Here is a 17951-nt window from a genome sequence, read left to right on the forward strand (position 1 = left end):
TCGGTCATTGGATTACACCACTTTTAAAATAGAGGGGAACAATTGGATTGTTAAACTCTCTGCGACTCGGGAAATGTTTTATTAGAATGGTTATCTATAACATTTTATGAATCATAGCGAATACGTGGAGAATATACTAAAACGCTAGCTCCTCCCCGAGTATTTGGAAACATAGACTTCTCCAGCGCGGATATATGTATTGGCAGGTCGGCATGGCCGGCAATAGCTAGGCGAATTGCAGTGTGACATTTGACGAAGCTTGAACCGTCTGAAAGCACAATGATGGCAGATCAAGAGTCACTGGTACATTTTGAAGACGTTGACACGGACGAGTTTGAATTGCGGGAAGCTTGTGGCGTATTTGGGTGTGTGGCTGCCGGAGAATGGCCGTCACAAGTAGACGTCCCTCATACCATCAGCGTGGGACTGGTCGGGTTACAGCACAGGTGATGTATTTGTATGGCTCATTATGACATGTGGGTTTCCAAATCCGAAAGACACACCGAGAATGGACACATGTAGTGTGAACATATTTGTAATCCAGTACAAGCCGTATTTCAGTATTCACGTATTTGCTTAATAGGTATATTAATTATACCATAGTTAAAACAGCTAAATTAATTATGTTTACCTTTAATTTTTGGAAATTTTTAACTCTGAATCTGAACGAGCAAAAAAAAAAATAAGGGAAATTTGAATAGTTATTTCCCAGATATAATATACATGTACGACTGAAGGATAAGGACACCAACCCAGGGGAAACCAAAGACCATGCACAGGTGGCTGGCAGATTTTGGACTGGAGAGAAAGTCAGCACCTTGCCATTGTTTAATAAGTATATAACAGAGCAGGATGATATTTTATTTATTCATTAGGTTAAGGGATACATGAAAAGGAACTCTACTAAAACAAAGATTATATATGTTTCTATGCCCAATGAAGAAAATTATTCCTTGGAATTTGTGTTAAAAGCAAGAAAATTTTGGTTATTTTCATACCATACCAATGACCAATCTGTAATATGCACATTTTCCGTCAGTGGTCAGATTATTGTGGAAATTATGTCATCGTCGACCTTGCTCGGAACTCGGCAAACACCACAGAAGTGCCCCGAGCCCAGTGAACCGCATGGCTACAGAGTGAGCAAGGTGACATGTACACAGATACTGCTTGGTTTCTTCAGGCCAGCTTAGTGCCTCTCCACCCACCCTCATTCGTCTGTTCCACACTTCCCCGCCCCCAGTTTTCCACAACCATTCAGTCTGTCAAAGTAGTTTTAAGCAGGGATCACCATTAACGTCAATGCTGCAAGTGACTTAATTTCCGAACTGACCACTGGGGCCTTAAGAAAACTACTTTGAAGCCATTTTTACTCTTTAAAGCAATATTTGAAAACTTTGTTTGTACTGTTATGTTATTACACATCATAATTTGCACACTAAGAAATAAACCAAAGTGTTTCCTGTATCCTTTAATGCCATACCACTAACACGGCTACCTGACAAATTGTTACTCACATAGTACAAAATTGTAGTGGAACCAGCAAACCGACACATGTCTATGTTGCTAAAACTTCACTGAGTGCTCTTCATTATATTTGCCCAATTAATGTGGTGTTTTATGACACTTAAACTATCATTTGTTGATACACACTATCTGTATCAAATCAAGTTGAACAAGATGTTTAATAAAATCTGGGTTAAAGGATTTATGAAATTTGCTTGTGAAACAGTTGATGATTGCAAAGGCTCATTATTCACAGAAGTGAATAAAACAGCTGTAAAGAGTTACATGTATTTTTCATTTATGGGCTGTATCAGCCATTTACTAATATAATATTTTCTGTATTTAGGATTGACATTTATACATGTGTTTTGTTCGTACTTGGGCATGTCTGAATCAAAGTGATGTCGGGGTCAAATCACATGTAGAAGAATACAGCCTTAGTCCCTCTCCTATGCCTGCCCTGTACCTCTTAGACACTTTTGTCATTCTTTAAAATATTTCCCATATATAGAGAAATCATTGCTGCTCACCACATACATGATTTACTTCCTGATGTCAAACCTCAGCGGGGCCTCCGTGGCTCAGTCGGTTAAAGCGCTAGCGCAGCGTAATGACCCAGGAGTCTCTCACCAATGCGGTCGCTGTGAGTTCAAGTCCAGCTCATGCTGGCTTCCTCTACGGCCGTACGTGAGAAGGTCTGTCAGCAAACTGCGGATGGTCGTGGGTTTCCCCCGGGCTCTGCCCGGTTTCCACCCACCATAATGCTGGCCGCCGTCGTATAAGTGAAATATTCTTGAGTACGGCGTAAAACACCAATCAAAAAAAAAAAAAAAAAAAAAATCAAACCTCAGCTGGCCCAGCAGTTACTGGAATCAGTCATTTCACACTGGCAGGTCAAGAGCTGGTAGATTAAGACAGGTTCCTCAACAGTTTTGTTTCATGTTCATCAACATACATATGTGCAGGGGCCAGGAGAGTGCTGGTATTGTGACAGGATATGGGGCAGACACCCACAGGTTTGCCCAGAAGAAGGGCATGGGGCTGGTAAACCAGGTGTTCTCTGAGGAAGATATGGTTCGGTTGAAGGGCAACTTGGGAATCGGTAAGTCACCGAGGAATCTTTTAAAAAATATAATTTTTTTTCTGGCAGTTGTTCACAAATCAAGAAGAAAATTGAAAAATAGTGTGATATTCCTATATGCCTCTGTAGAAAAAAATTTACAGACATTATTGCATTTACATTACCGTTGGTGTTGAACGTAATGGTTTCTTAAAAACACACCACCAGACCAAATATGTATGTCCTTCGGTAAGTATCTGACCTAAAGTTTGAAAAGCACAGCATTTTATTTTGGTGATCTTGAATTTCCGAAACATTGCAGTTTAAAGTATTGGTAAACAGATTGTGCAAATTAAGAAAATTAAAAGTGTGCTTATGTTATCAGTTATAACCAGTATGACTAATTTATGTAACTAGAGACAACTGAGCTCTTTCTGCTGACATCACACAAACTTTGGCTTGCCTGTTCATTGGGGTAATGGATGTCCCAACTCCCAACATCGTGTTTACGGCTGCTGTAACATGTCGCATCCCTTGACCAAGGTTAAAGGTTGACATATACAGCTACCAATTAAGGGCATCAGAAAAAAAAAACGGCTGTTTCCATCTCTCTTCTGAAATAACTACGGTTAGATTATTTGTTGTCTTTTCTTTTAACCTTGTTCTGAATTGATTTTTAGTTTTAGCTCTTACAAATTTTTCATTTTCACTGTTTTGTGAAAGTAATGCATCATGTATTTGCAGAGAGTTTGTCAGTGTTTACTTGTCAAAATCGTACTGTTATAACAATACCCTGAGATTAACTGTTGTACTATATCCTGTGATATCAGGTCACACCCGTTACTCAACCGCGGGGGAATCTTCCTGGCTGAATTCCCAACCCCTGGTGGTGGACACGTTACATGGACGGATAGCTGTGGCTCACAATGGAGAGCTGGTGAATGCAAAGTCATTGCGACACAAGGTAACTGTTGTACTTTCTGTGGATATAAGCACTAACTCAGCTGTAGTACAGAGCTATGCAGATCCAGAGAAATTCTAGTTTGTTGCTAAAATATTTTTTTAAGTTCATTCTGATCATTTCATCCAAAAGGAAACTGAAATAATTTAATTTTGACATGTATTAAACTACAAACGCAAACATGAATTTCTTTTTCATTTTTTGTGGTCAGTCAAAATTTAGGTCAGTAAACTAAATTTGAATTTTGTTTTAGATTTTGAGTCATGGTGTTGGTTTGTCTACCCATTCTGACAGTGAGCTCATCACCCAGCTACTCTCCCATACCCCATCATGTGGAGAACCTAAGGGGATCAACTGGGTTGGCAGGTAGGCCAGTTTTAAAACATCCAGCTGATCAGGAGAACAGCATAAGGATGTCTTTAGTTGTACTGATATAAAGAGTATGTTGTGAGTAAAGTCACATAAAAAGTGTTGAAAGGCTAAATTTGTGCTCAGATGACTCCATAATCCGTCTGTTAATTGTCACCAAAAATGTTAAATGACCGTGAACAGATGGCTTGAAATGACTTTAGCACAACTTTTGCTTTTTGTTAAAGATCAATGCAGTGTTATTATAAAACTGAAGAGATTTTTATCAAGGGTTATTTTCTGGGGAATTTCAGTTTGAATGAATTTTACATGAAAAAAACATGAAAACATGAAGGCTGGGTTTTCTTGTCAGTTATACAATTGAGGGGGCTAGCATGGCGCAATGACCCAGGAGCCTCACAGTAATGCGGTTGCTGTGAGTTCTGCTCATGCTGGATTCCTCTCCGGTCATACGTGGAAAGATCTCGCCAGTAACGCGCAGATGGTCGTGGGTTTAACCCAGTATCCTCCCACTCTAATGATGGTTGCCGTTGTGTAAGTGAAATATTCTTGAGTACTGCGTAAAACGAATCAAATAAATACACAGTGGAAGTGTTCTAGTAGACTGCCGGGTTATTTTTCTGTATGTGGCAGACAGTACTGGGATTTTATCCTATTTTCCTTGTAGGATAAAGAGATTGATGCTGGAGGCACACTTGTCTTACTCACTGGTGGTCATGCATAAGGATCGAGTTTACGCAGTCCGCGACCCGTTTGGTAACCGGCCGCTGTGTTTGGGCAAACTGCTGACAGCTGCAGCTTATTCAGGTGCTGTGTGTGTCGGCAGAAAAGCAGTTGCCTTTCTGCGTTTTCTGTCAGCAGTGTTGATTTTCAAACATTTGTGTATTTAGCACTCTGAATTGTGATATATTGTACTGGTTTATCAGTAACCTTGTGTATATTGTACTGGTTTATAATATGCTACAGGTCTGCCAGCATGTTCATGGGTTTCCCCAGGATCTGCCCAGTTTCCTCTCACCATAATGCTTGCCACAGTCATGTAAGCGAAATATTCTTGAGCACAGCGCAGAACACCAGTCAGACTGTGCTGTGTTAAACTGCTGTGCATTATTTTGGTGATATGAGCATGGCAAACTACTTCTTATTTCTTAATTATGTCGATGTTGGCATTACTGTGTCATTTATTCCGATGTTCTCATGAAATGTTTTAATACATCAATGATCGTTAATAAAAATGTTTATTTCGATGGGGTTATCACCAGTAGTGTATTCCCCAACCTCCCGAGACGTGCTTACTATGGTTGTGACCTGCACATGCAACATGCTATTTTTAAATGTATTTTCTATTTCTCTTTTTTCTCTCTGTGTGTTGTAGGGAAGGTTGATGTGGAGGACTGTGAGATTGATGGCTATGTCGTCTCCTCGGAGTCGTGTGCCTTCCAGGCAATCGGGGCAAAGTACTACAGAGAGGTGCTGCCAGGTCAGGCTTCAGCCGCTTTTCAAAACTCTTCTAATTTGCTCCTCCTAAAATATGAATGATTAAATTTTGGACAGGCATGAGGTTTACTGTGTATATAAATATACATAGTGTTGGCTAGAAAGCAGAAAACAGTTTAAAAAGTACACTGTTGAGCCCCAGTGCACCCAGACTTTCTGCCGAGTAAGTTCCCAGTACTTGTAAAGCTTTGTGTTTTTCTACCCTGGGATTTAAACCAGCACTTTGTGGATTTCCAGTCTGCTTTTCAACCACTAGATTGAAGGGAAATTCCCTCAAGCCTGGAGGTAGAAAGTCATATATTCCACCCTGATACATTAACAAATGCTGGTCATTCAAGAGTTGTTGTACATTGTTTTTCTCACAGAACTGACATATCCCATATGTTTTTCCCACAGAACTGACATTTTCTACATGTTTTTCCCATGTGAACATTTATTCATCCAATTTCCTTTCCCTAGGAGAAATTGTTGAGATTAGCAGGGATGGTTTCCATTCCATGTGTATAGTCCCACGACCAGAAAACAAACTACCCGCTTTCTGTATATTTGAGTACATCTACTTTGCCAGAGCAGACTCATTTTTGGAAGGTAAGACAGTTAATTTCAAATTCATTGTTTTCTTGAATATCCGTTCATTTCTCTGTGGCAATGTCAAAGCATTCTTCCAATGTCGCAGGAATTTGAGCGATGATGTGTAACTTGCTTTATGCTTGTAAGGCAGTTTTTTTTTGTGTTTTATAACTTGGCCTATGCTAAAATATCAACAAAATTGAATAAAACTAAAACTGTAAATTCATCTTTTTTATTTTGTCCAATCTTGATGTTTTTATGATTTTCATGTTTTTCAACTGAAGGCTTTCCAATTATTTAAACATGTTAGCAGGAAAAATTGCCAGGGATAGTCCTTGTTTTCTGCAAATTAGATGATTCAAGTTTTAGTTTTATTTTTATACTCTTCGACAACATTGAGAAAAGATTCATCCTGGAGGTAAAGCAACAATTAAAATTGGTATAAACTAACATTGCAAGCAGTTCCAAAAAAATTAAAATATATTTAAAAATCCCATTTTATTTTAATCATCACCAGGTCAGATGGTGTACTCTGTGCGAAAGCGCTGTGGTAAGCAGCTGGCCATTGATTCTCCTGTCAATGCAGATATTGTGTCCACCGTCCCGGAATCTGCCACGCCCGCAGCTCTGGGCTTCTCAGAACAGGTCAGCAAAGTTCACTTACAATTCATTTACATGGCATACATATTGAACTCAATCTGCAGGTGAAAATCTGTGCATCACGCACATGTGGGACAGTTCATCAGTTACTTGCCAAAGACCAGTGTTTTTGAGGTATGCGTGTGATATTGACTGCTGTAATACAGTGCAGCCTCGCTATAGCGCACCGCTTTGGGGACAGGCTCCTGAGCGCATTATAGTCTAGCCTTGCGCTATAATGAAATGACCTTGGGATCCATTATACACGGCTACAGTATGTAGGGCAGCAGGCTATCTTGCAGGTCATGATTTTGACATTGAATGAAGTTTTATCGATGCAACATGTGTTTTGTCAAATGCTTTCTTATTGTTAGTTTACTATAAACACATGAGATTTTTTGTTACCTAAGGATTCAAGCATTTCAGTACCGTCCTATCCCGCGAAGCTAGCCTCTTATCACGTAATCACAGGCCTGAGCTGATCTACAAAACTTGCTGCATGTTAAACATTTTCACAAGCTGAATTCCAGTAATGTGGTGTCATTCACTATATTTTTAAATAAAAAAAGCTACAACGCATGTCCATATCTGCTTGTTTTAGAAGTAACACCTGGAACTTAGTTGCCAAAGATTGAAAATGGCGGACTGCAGATGACTAGCTGTCAAGCTGATCAATTGACCGCGTTATAGCTACTGAACAAAAAAAAAATTATAATATTCACCATTTTAATATATATCATGGTAAATCAACGTTATTTAATGAAGAAAAGAGGAAAAAAATTAAGAAGCCATTGTTTTGAGTGAGTTCATCTCAACTCCCACAGTCAACATGCCGGTAAGCTGAAACCCACTCCCTGCAGTTTCACACCTCGCTTCACAGCCATTCAATAATTGGATTAAAGTTATCAGCATCTACTGAAAGTGTACAAACATTAATCCCTTTATGAGATATGCCTGTCACAGTGAGCAAAATGTGTTCTGCATTGCTGACGAAGCCTCACACATGCAGAAGTAATGCTGCAAAAACAGCGCCACACATGCATTTGGAATCAAACTCGCTCGCAAAGGAAATGTGACCAGCGACAACTTCTTCTTTATTCATAGAAAAATCCATTACTTTTTGCTTATACTCACCTAATATTTGAAAGCTTAAGCCTAAAATATCAAATAACACGAGGGTCACAGATAACACACCAACAGTAGGAAATGAAGCAAATGATGTCACGTTGTATATGTATATTTCATGGTGAAAAATCTTTATCCGTTTGCAGTTTTAGCAGTTCTCACTTGAAAGTACACCACAGATTTTTAGAGGGCAAGGTTTCGGTCGCGTTATGTCTGATTGCGCACTATGTCGAGGCGTCTTATAGCGAGGCTACACTGTGCACTAAAGTGAAATTGATATTCTTGAGTTCAGAACACCAATGAAATAAATAGATTATATTGATGAAGTTATATGATGGCATGCTTTTACAAATGTATTTTATCTGTATATCAGCACAGTTCAAAGTGTAATAAAGTAGGTTAATGCTGAAAAATGGAACAAATGGAAAGAAATAAACTGTCACATTATTTTCCCTATGTTTAGTCTGGAATACCATATGTTGAAGTGCTGTGCAAAAATCGTTATGTGGGCCACACATTTAATTTCCCAATGTTTACAGTCTGGAATACCATATGCTGAAGTGCTGTGCAAAAATCGTTATGTGGGCCACACGTTTAATTTCCCAATGTTTACAGTCCGGAATACCATATGCTGAAGTGCTGTGCAAAAATCGTTATGTGGGCCGCACATTTATTCAGCCCAGTAAGAGGTTACGGCAGCTTGGGGTTGCCAAGAAGTTTGGATCACTTGTGGAGAATTTCAAGGGCAAGCGAATTGTGATCATTGATGATTCCATTGTGCGTGGAAACACGATGGCTCCCATCATACGACTGCTCAAAGCGTCAGGGGCTGCTGAGGTGAGTGTGTGTGTGATGTTCAGTTGAAGTTAGTGCTCTAACTTGTCCTTGACCTAAGATCTCATGTTTGAAACCCTATCTCACAAATTTACGTGAAGCGGTTTGCCTTGTGTGTATGTGGTTTGTTCAGTATGTGGTCTCTACAGTATTATCGAGTACAAAGTAAAACCCAATGAAATTACTGCATAATTCTGAAAGGTACAGTACTAAACAGAGTTGAATCTTACTTTTGCTGATTCTTGAGAAGGGTGCTTATGCAAATGAAATATTTCACTCTCGTGTAGCGTGTGTTTGTGGTTTTTTTTCTTTCACCAATTTTCATTTCTGCATAAAATATCATTAGTTAATCCCAAAGAATAATTTTCTGCAAGACATTCTGTCATGTATTCTTTGAACTGTAAAAACCTGACATACAGCCTTGTAGAACCTTGAAATATGAAATAAACAGTGCAACAAAAGTAAGTTCCCCCAAAACATTGTTTGATGTCTCCCTTGATATGTACCAGATCACAATAAAATTTTGCACACACCATCCCAGTAATCCGGCAGACTTGATATATCAAGGATTAACGTGCAGGCGCAGTTGTGTGCTAATGTGCTTCTCGGACCTGAATCGCCCACATTACTGTCCACAAGTATTGGACAATCAATGTTGCATGTTTTGTAACTCTGGTATACCATGCCTCGATTATGCAGTACGGACAGGGCGATTGCAATTGGCCTTTTGGAGGCTAACACCCCTGTAAAACAGGTTGCACGTCGAATAGGGGTGACACCAAACGCCATTCGGAAATTGCGAGCGAAGTTTCTCGCATCAGGAGGTGTCAAGGACCTGTCAAGAAGTGGAAGGCCCAGGGCAAACACACAAAGACAAGATTGGCGAATCGTAAACGTCGCACTAAGGAACAGAATGACATCAGGTATAAGGGTCTGAGTGTGCCACACACAAAAAAAAATAATGCCATTTTCAACTCTAGTGCGGAGTCATATCACCTAACATCCATTCTGAATTTCAACACCGGAGGTTCAAGATCATGCTGGTGTCGGGGCAAGATGGTTGAGTGCCCAAACAATCAGGAGACGTCTAAAAGCCAAGCGGCTGGTGAAGAAAGTCTTGTTGCTCCACCATCATAAGATAGCACGTCTGCAGTAGGCGACAAATCACGTTCAGTGGACTAGACGGCAGTGGTGAAAGTTCTTTTCACCAACGAAACGCGTGTGTGTCTCTGTCATGTTGACTCTAGGAGACGTGTGTGGCGTCGACAGGGTGAACAGCATGCAGAGCACTGCGTGCAGCCAGTAACAGTCTTTGGTGGCGGCAGCGTAATGGTCTGGGCAGGCATCAGTTTGACAGGCAAGACCGATCTGATTCCTATTGAGGTAAACTTGGACACTGCTGGCTACATTGCTGAAGTTCTCAGTCTTCATGTTTTGCCCTACACAAGCACGGTTGGAGATGACTTTGTCTTCAATGATGACAGTGCACATCCACATAGTGCAAGGATTGTGAATGACTTCTTCCAAACTGAAGGCATTGACCAGGTCCAGTGTCCCACATGTTCTCAGGATCTCAACCCCATCGAACATCTTTGGGATCAGTTAAAACAATCAGTCTGTTGTCAAGTTGGGATGGAGTCCACTCTTCACGTTTTGAGACGCCACCTTCAGGAAAAGTGGTTAGCCATACCGCAACATCAGATCGCATGCCTTATCAACACAATGCAAAAGCCTATTCGAAATGTGTTACCATCTCGTGTTGGCTACACACAATATTGATAATTACTGGTCATTGAGTGAAAATGATCGAATTCTGTGATAACATAAAGAATTTCCTTTTATGAAATTTTCAAAGTCAACCAATTTTCAGTTTGCGCATGCCCATTAGCGCACATCTGCACCTGCACGTTAATCATTGATATACCACGTCCGCTGGATTACTGGGATAGTGTGTGCAGAATTTCATTGCGATCTGGTAATTACCACGGGAGATATCAAACAACGTTTTGGGGGGAACTTACTTTTGTTGCACTGTATATTTTGAGATAACAATTGAATTATTTCCCAGGTTCACATCAGAGTTGCCTCCCCTCCTGTTCTCCACCCCTGTTACATGGGTATTAACATCCCAACGAAAGAAGAGTTGATAGCTAATCACATGTCCACAAAGCAGCTTGCTCAACATTTTGGTATGTGGAAGTGCTACTTTTCTCATCCTCTGTATTTGTGTGAAAAATGTATTTTTTGTGTGTGAGTGTGTTGTCTTTCAAATAGCATTTTTTTTCTACTTGGATGTAACTTTTGAATATGATTCGCCTCTAGGTTCCAATACTAGCCCAAAATAAGGCTGGAAGAAATTTAACGTTGGTTATAACCATCTGTCAATGTGATGGCCCCATGAAAATTGAAGTGGCTTGAACATTTATAATGTAAGGATGGGATGTTGCCTCCTTTCCTATTGAGTGTGCTCTTGCCTCATTCACCAAACTTTCTAAGTAATATTTTTTGTACCTTTTCTTGTAAGAGACATCCAGCTACTAGCACCATATGGTGATGTGATGTACAAGAAAAGGTACCAAAAAAAAAAAAACAACAAATTATTCAAAGTTTTATGAAGTGCCCGGTTGAAGTTTGAGTTCTAACTATTAAAAAGTTACCTGTAATTTTGTTTTGTTCAGGTGCAGACAGTCTAGAGTACATGACACTGGATGGTTTGGTGTCGGCCGTTACGGACAACATTTCAGAGAAGGGGAGAAAGATTGGCCACTGTACGGCCTGCCTGAGTGGTCAGTACCCCACAAAACTGGACTGGTGACAAGATGCTAACAGTGACCCGTGGGATAAGGTGGAACACTTGTAAACGTCCACTGATACCATACCTGTTGAACAAGCTGGACTAATAGCAGGGTGATATCAGAGCTACATGCAGATCCATATGTTGGGTGTCTTGTTCAACATGCACTTGCTGCAGTGTAGATTTACATGGAAACTGACCGCTTCAGTAAAGTTGGCAGGTGGGGACCCTTACCTATTAGCAGTTAGTCAGAGACTGTCTCCTCCAACACCATGGCTCTGTGGTTACAGTATACTGACACATACAGCAAACTGACAGTGTTATTTATTGTGATCCGAAGAAAGTGCTGTAATAGAAACAGCTTGGCCTGTCCGTCATGTACCAGATACCAGTAATACTGGCTCCTTTGCTGTTGTGATACTTCTGAGTAGAATTTAATGAGCTTCAGTATGTAGGCAAAGCTGTGGTACAGATCTATCTTAATGTTAAACTGGTTAAACCATAGCCAGATGAATATGCATGTATGTAAAGGTAGTGGTGAGTTGTGCAGTCTGCATGAAACAGAACTGGGTAGCCCAATTCTTCCAAAATTTGGGATAGATATAAGTAGTGTTGTGATGAAAGTAGAATATTACATTTCTTTACCAGCCTTTTGGAAAAGTAAAGAGATGAGTATGTATGTTGCTCATTAGACAGTCTAACCATGTGAGGAAAAGAAATTGCATTTATATTGGCTAAAGTGAGCAGACCAGATGTCCCAGATTTTAGAAGAAATAGAGTACCCTGATTGTCATCACATATTACTGGAGATATTAATAACACACTGATAGGTTATGGTCTTGGAATTTCTCACAGAATGAGACATGCATCTTAAGGCCACAGTAAAGTGGACAAATTTTCAGTATATTATTGTAGGTTATACAAGAGAGTTCGGGTAAAAAAGTCCTATTTGCTGCTCAAATCAACTTCTCTATATTTTCCAAGAATAGCTCAAATTATTACCATCATGGGGTAAAGAAAACCAAACTAAACCACCGACCTTTGGCAAGTGTTTATATGTCTTAGTTATGGAAAGCAAGTGTTCTTGCAAAAACAGCGTTACTAACGCTATTAAATTCGCACCATGATGTCACTGAAGAGCAGAAGCATGGGAATCTTGAAATTCTGCGAGAAAGACTGAGACTGAATTAAGACTTCACTTGTCTGAAACGAAGAATAGCTCAAATTATTACCATCAGCAAATAGCAGTTTTGCACCTACTATTTATAGTGTTAAAATGATTCTAAAAAGTTATGGTGCAAACCGTTATATACTTTTTTGGAACATCACCGATTTTGAAGGATAACGCGCACAGATGAGGCTGATATTTTTGTACCAAGAAACATAATTACTTGAGCTATTCTAAAAAAATAATAGCAACAATTGAACTGGATTTGTGGTGATTGATTTTTTGCCAAAAGTCTCCAGTGTAGCCTTGTTAATTGTGGCAAAGGAAAATGAGGTTGTAACTCTTAACCGCTAGTTTGCAATTAAGTAATCCTTAAAATTTCTGCTTTATGTATCACCTGTTAGCAGGCATTTGACATTTCATTAATCATTAATTAATCATTAAACAGTGACATGGGCAGTGTAATCACGTGGTGGAATTGGTGGGAAAATGTAGGTCTTCCAGTTGGTGTATTTCAATGCAGAACATGACCTAAGAGTCATTTAAATGAAGTACACAAGTTGACAGGATTTTCAACCCTAAAATATAGGTGCAAGATAGTCATAGAGATTTGAACCAAACTTTAGTCCCGAGGTTTAGTCTCCTCAAGTTCACTTTTGAAAGTGTATTGATGAGGATATCAACATTGCAGAACTTACATTTTAGTATTCATGCCAAAAAACAAAACAAAACAAAAAACAGCAACATTATTATTTCATTGGCATTTTACATTTATCTTTATACTCCATGCACTGGCATCATTTCCCTGCTGGTATGGTTTGCATAATCATCTGATATGCCCATTTAATTTACCAACATTTTTCTTAATACCTTTTAAGATATGAATATAGGCAGCTACTTTGAAATGAGCAAGTCCCAAAAAGTTGCCAGTTTGTAGGCTTGTCTGTCAAGGACTCTAAATTTGAATCTCATGCCATGCTATTTGTTGTCTCTCCAAGTCAGTTTTTCTATTTTTTTTTTTCCTACAAAGCGGCTTGACAAGCCTGGATGTATAATGGTTCGGCTACAATCTTATAATCTATAGGAATCACAGCAAACCTAAATACACACCCCATGATGGTCTTGTGAAGCAGCCATCATCCATGTAGGATGTTCTCAGGATTCAGCCATCATCCATGTAGGATGTTCTCAGGATTCAACCATCATCCATGTAGGATGTTCTCAGAATTCAGCCATCATCCATGTAGGATGGTCTCAGAATTCAGCCATCATCCATGTAGGATGTTCTCAGAATTCAGCCATCATCCATGTAGGATGGTCTCAGGATTCAACCATCATCCATGTAGGATGGTCTCAGAATTCAGCCATCATCCATTTAGGATGTTCTCAGAATTCAGCCATCATCCATGTAGGATGGTCTCAGGATTCAGCCATCATCCATGTAGGATGGTCTCAGGATTCAACCATCATCCATGTAGGATGGTCTCAGGATTCAACCATCATCCATGTAGGATGGTCTCAGAATTCAGCCATCATCCATGTAGGATGGTCTCAGGATTCAACCATCATCCATGTAGGATGGTCTCAGAATTCAGCCATCATCCATGTAGGATGGTCTCAGGATTCAACCATCATCCATGTATGATGGTCTCAGAATTCAGCCATCATCCATGTAGGATGGTCTCAGGATTCAGCCATCATCCATGTAGGATGGTCTCAGAATTCAGCCATCATCCATGTAGGATGGTCTCAGAATTCAGCCATCATCCATGTAGGATGTTCTCAGAATTCAGCCATCATCCATGTAGGATGTTCTCAGAATTCAGCCATCATCCATGTAGGATGGTCTCAGGATTCAACCATCATCCATGTATGATGGTCTCAGGATTCAACCATCATCCATGTAGGATGTTCTCAGGATTCAGCCATCATCCATGTAGGATGGTCTCAGAATTCAGCCATCATTCACGTGGGATGTACAATCCCGCTGGGATGGTTGCAAGATGCAGCCATGATTCATCTTGCTTGCTTGCATGATGCAGCCATAATTCATCTTGCTTGCTTGCATGATGTAACCGTCTTCGAAATATGAAGTATGGATGGTTGCAGTCATGATCCATATTGTCCAGTCACATGACAAATTTTGCGTCCATGTACAATGTATGGTTGATGTTCATGTGGTGTTATTTTGACTGTTTGTATTCTGGCTGTCTTTCAAGGAGGATGACAGTGCCTGTTATTTAAGCAGTATATATCATAAAGTTGTTGGAAATGAATTATTTTGACATGAAGTATTTGAACCAGTTAAAAGTTTTTCTTGTAAGAAAGCTTTTTGTCCTTTGTCATCGTGGTTTATACTCTCATCTTGACAAAAGTATATACATGTATATGTATAACAAAATTAAAGTCACTTCTTTGTTGAAACATGTATTTTGGATTCTCTGTTATTTTGCCATTGAAATATCCTAAACTGTTCTCATGAAAATTGTAATCGTGGGCCTTCTGTCTGTTTAAAATAAATATGCTTCTTATACCAACCTGCCTCTTTTCAACCATGCTATATTCAAGTGCAATATTCGCATATGGTAGTGGTTAATTTCATGGGTGAAGAAAACCAAACTAAACCACTGATCTTTGGCAAGTGTTTATATGTCTTAGTTATGGAAGACAAGTGTTCTCGCAAAAACAGCGTTACTAACACTATTAAATTCGCACCAAGATGTCACTGAAGAGCAGATGCATGGAAATCTTGAAAATTCTGCGGGCCTGATTGAGACTGAATTAAAATGTTGTTCGTCTGAAATAGGGCAGGGTTTCATTTGATAGTTTATTGCCATAATCAAGAATTTTCACTTATATTTTGGGGGTAAGTTTTATGGCTGAAGGAAACCCAAATGCCTGAAGTAAACCACCGACCTATGAGAAGAATTTCAGAATCAAATTCACTGTACAAAAAATAATAGCATAACCCATTTTTACACCTCTGTCATCCAACTTTATCAATATGGTGAGCAAATCCCATACAATAATTTAGCTATTTTATGTATAAAATACAGCTTTGGGCATTGTTTTTAATGGTCTTTCCACCAAAGCCTATTTATTTTGGGAGTATTTTTTTACTTTGAAAGTTCTCGTCTTGGGCAAACAGTTCAAGTGACCGTAACATCTGATTTTTAGTTATATGAAAAACAGGAACAAGGAATCCAAGTATCAACATCATCCTTTAATGACTCATTGTTTAATGACACTTAAACACATTACATCAATATTACACCACGTTCTGAAGGTAAGATTCTTTACCTGGCTGTATGAAGAAATTATTCAGTAGAATGGTTCTATGCAGTCAAATAAAAGAAGAGACAAGCCTTTATAACAGTCCTCGAGTATAAAGAGACAGAATAATGCAAACAATTAGTTGAGCAAAACTTACAAACTTCAGCCTACCATAAGAGGACAGAGCTACATGCATGCAGAAAACACTTGTGTCACAGTTTTGTTGACAGTGACATGTTTCTATACCAGAGACAATAACTGAAAAGTTTGCTATGTTAAAATAACACAGGTCATAGTATCGGTTATAATGAACTGTCTAAAACAGTCTAGGAAAACAGTCTCGTGTTAAAAAAAAAAAAAAAAATATTTGGCTTTGCAATCACACCTGCTGAACAATTTGAAACTGAACAAAATGTAAACATGAAAATCCCCACATACAATCCAAATATGACTACTTAAACAAACCCTGTAGAATTAGTAAAAACTTGAGCAGTGTGTTACATGCACCAGATAAAGCATAACACCAGAAATACACCTGTAAGTTTTGGTACGAGAAGACTCGTGCGAGAAACTGATGTTAAAAACAGGCATGTAATCACTGTTGACTAGATCCTTCTCCCATACTATACACAAAGACCTTTCGGATGGCACGATTTAATCTTTTATTTAACACAGGCACTTCTGTATTAGTAAATTAAGACCCGAGTTGACAATATAGTAACACAGTCCTTGGCAAATTTTCAACACCCATGAGCCAGTTTTAGTCCATAACAATGAGTTACAAATATGTGACCCAGGTTCACTGAATGGTAAGTCTGAGAGTTACTGAGTTACAAAAACACAAGACCCAGATTCAATAAATGATAAGAGAGTTAACACAACATATGATCCAGATTGTGATTCACTACATCAATACACTGCATCTACAGGTAATGAATTGACTAAGGGAGTGTAGCCAAATATTGTCTATTACTCTAATTCAATTAAATATTGATTTACTGAGCATTTAGCGTTTGGTCAATTTTGAAAAAGATCAAGAGGCCCTCCTCACCTTGCGATCCCTTCGCGATTGGTGTAAAATGGATTCCGACTGAGTCTGTAAGATCTCAGGACAAGTGCGAGATCGCTGTTGTCAGAAGCAAAGAAAGACGAAAGTTGTTCCATGTGGCACGCTGGGGAGATGACGAAAACGAATCTAAAGAATAATGGAGGGATGCTGAGAATTCCACCAAACTTGGTCAGAAAAAGACCAAGAATTGTTTCATTTTATTACAGGGAATATATGACATGGCAATCCCAGTTTCAACTAACACAAAGCCAATAACATTTTTCTTCATTACAGATGGACATAACCTGCAAGGCATGCACCTTTTAGCCCACGTACACGTACTTGACATTTTTTAAAAAATCCCATGCTAATATTAACATGTGCGAGGGTGTCTCTTTTGGCCTAAATTAAGCAGGCTGTCATTAAAGTTTCACTGATTATTTATATATTGTCCTATTTAACAGAAAACTATACTTTTTCATAAATTTTTAAAATACTCTTAATATATAATTTAATCACTGCCACAAGTGCTAACACATACAAGTAAATGTTGTAAAAAGAAGATAAGTACGACATATGGCCAAAGTGGAACTGGAAGTCTGCTATATTATAAATGCACGACCCAGATTTATTTTATTTTAGTATAAAGAATATAGCATGAAGTCCCTCAGACTTTCAGTTAGACCAATACATTTTGCCTCATTACTGATTCACAAAATCTGCAAGACTGGACGCAAACAGGTTACAAACAATTATGACTGGAAATGTGCCACTTTATCGTCCCTCGCCATATCTCTGGCCAACGGTAAGATCTGGGAATATACAGCAATGTGTCGTTGTTTTATTGTACATAAATCAGGACAGGTGTAATAACAGTAATAGGCGGTATGAACATTTTCAGCGGTGTGATTCTCGTTATTCTGTACGTCTGGAACCTATGCATCGAAACAGGCCTTGCCCAACAGAATAAAGCATATGCATTACAATAAAATAGGAGATGTAGACATGAAATGTGATTGTTACTGCCCATGCAACCGACACAGCGTGGAGCTGCACTGTAGGCCTGCGGAGGCTGCCGACACAGCGTGGAGCTGCACTGTAGGCCTG

At 39.2% G+C, this 17951-nt stretch overlaps 1 protein-coding gene across 1 annotated transcript; it reads left to right on the top strand.

The window, feature by feature from the left end:
• The first annotated feature begins 256 nt into the window (after positions 1 to 256).
• Positions 257 to 11474, top strand: LOC135473956 (amidophosphoribosyltransferase-like). The gene is made up of 11 exons (XM_064753921.1): positions 257 to 446; positions 2472 to 2608; positions 3397 to 3530; positions 3781 to 3893; positions 4564 to 4703; positions 5272 to 5376; positions 5853 to 5981; positions 6481 to 6608; positions 8343 to 8564; positions 10630 to 10750; positions 11240 to 11474. Exons 1-11 carry the CDS (start codon positions 280 to 282, stop codon positions 11374 to 11376), a joined length of 1533 nt encoding a protein of 510 aa, XP_064609991.1. The 5' UTR covers positions 257 to 279; the 3' UTR covers positions 11377 to 11474.
• The last annotated feature ends 6477 nt before the right edge of the window (positions 11475 to 17951 follow it).

The sequence above is a fragment of the Liolophura sinensis genome, chromosome 8, assembly GCF_032854445.1.
Source record: "Liolophura sinensis isolate JHLJ2023 chromosome 8, CUHK_Ljap_v2, whole genome shotgun sequence".
In the NCBI taxonomy this organism is placed as follows: Eukaryota; Metazoa; Mollusca; class Polyplacophora; order Chitonida; family Chitonidae; genus Liolophura; species Liolophura sinensis.

Coding starts and splice junctions, on each gene's coding strand:
- LOC135473956 (XM_064753921.1), top strand. CDS start 280: ATGATGGCAGATCAAGAGTCACTGGTACATTTTGAAGACGTTGACACG. Junction 447..2,471: donor CTGGTCGGGTTACAGCACAG/GTGATGTATTTG, acceptor ACATATGTGCAG/GGGCCAGGAGAGTGCTGGTA. Junction 6,609..8,342: donor CTCTGGGCTTCTCAGAACAG/GTCAGCAAAGTT, acceptor CAATGTTTACAG/TCCGGAATACCATATGCTGA.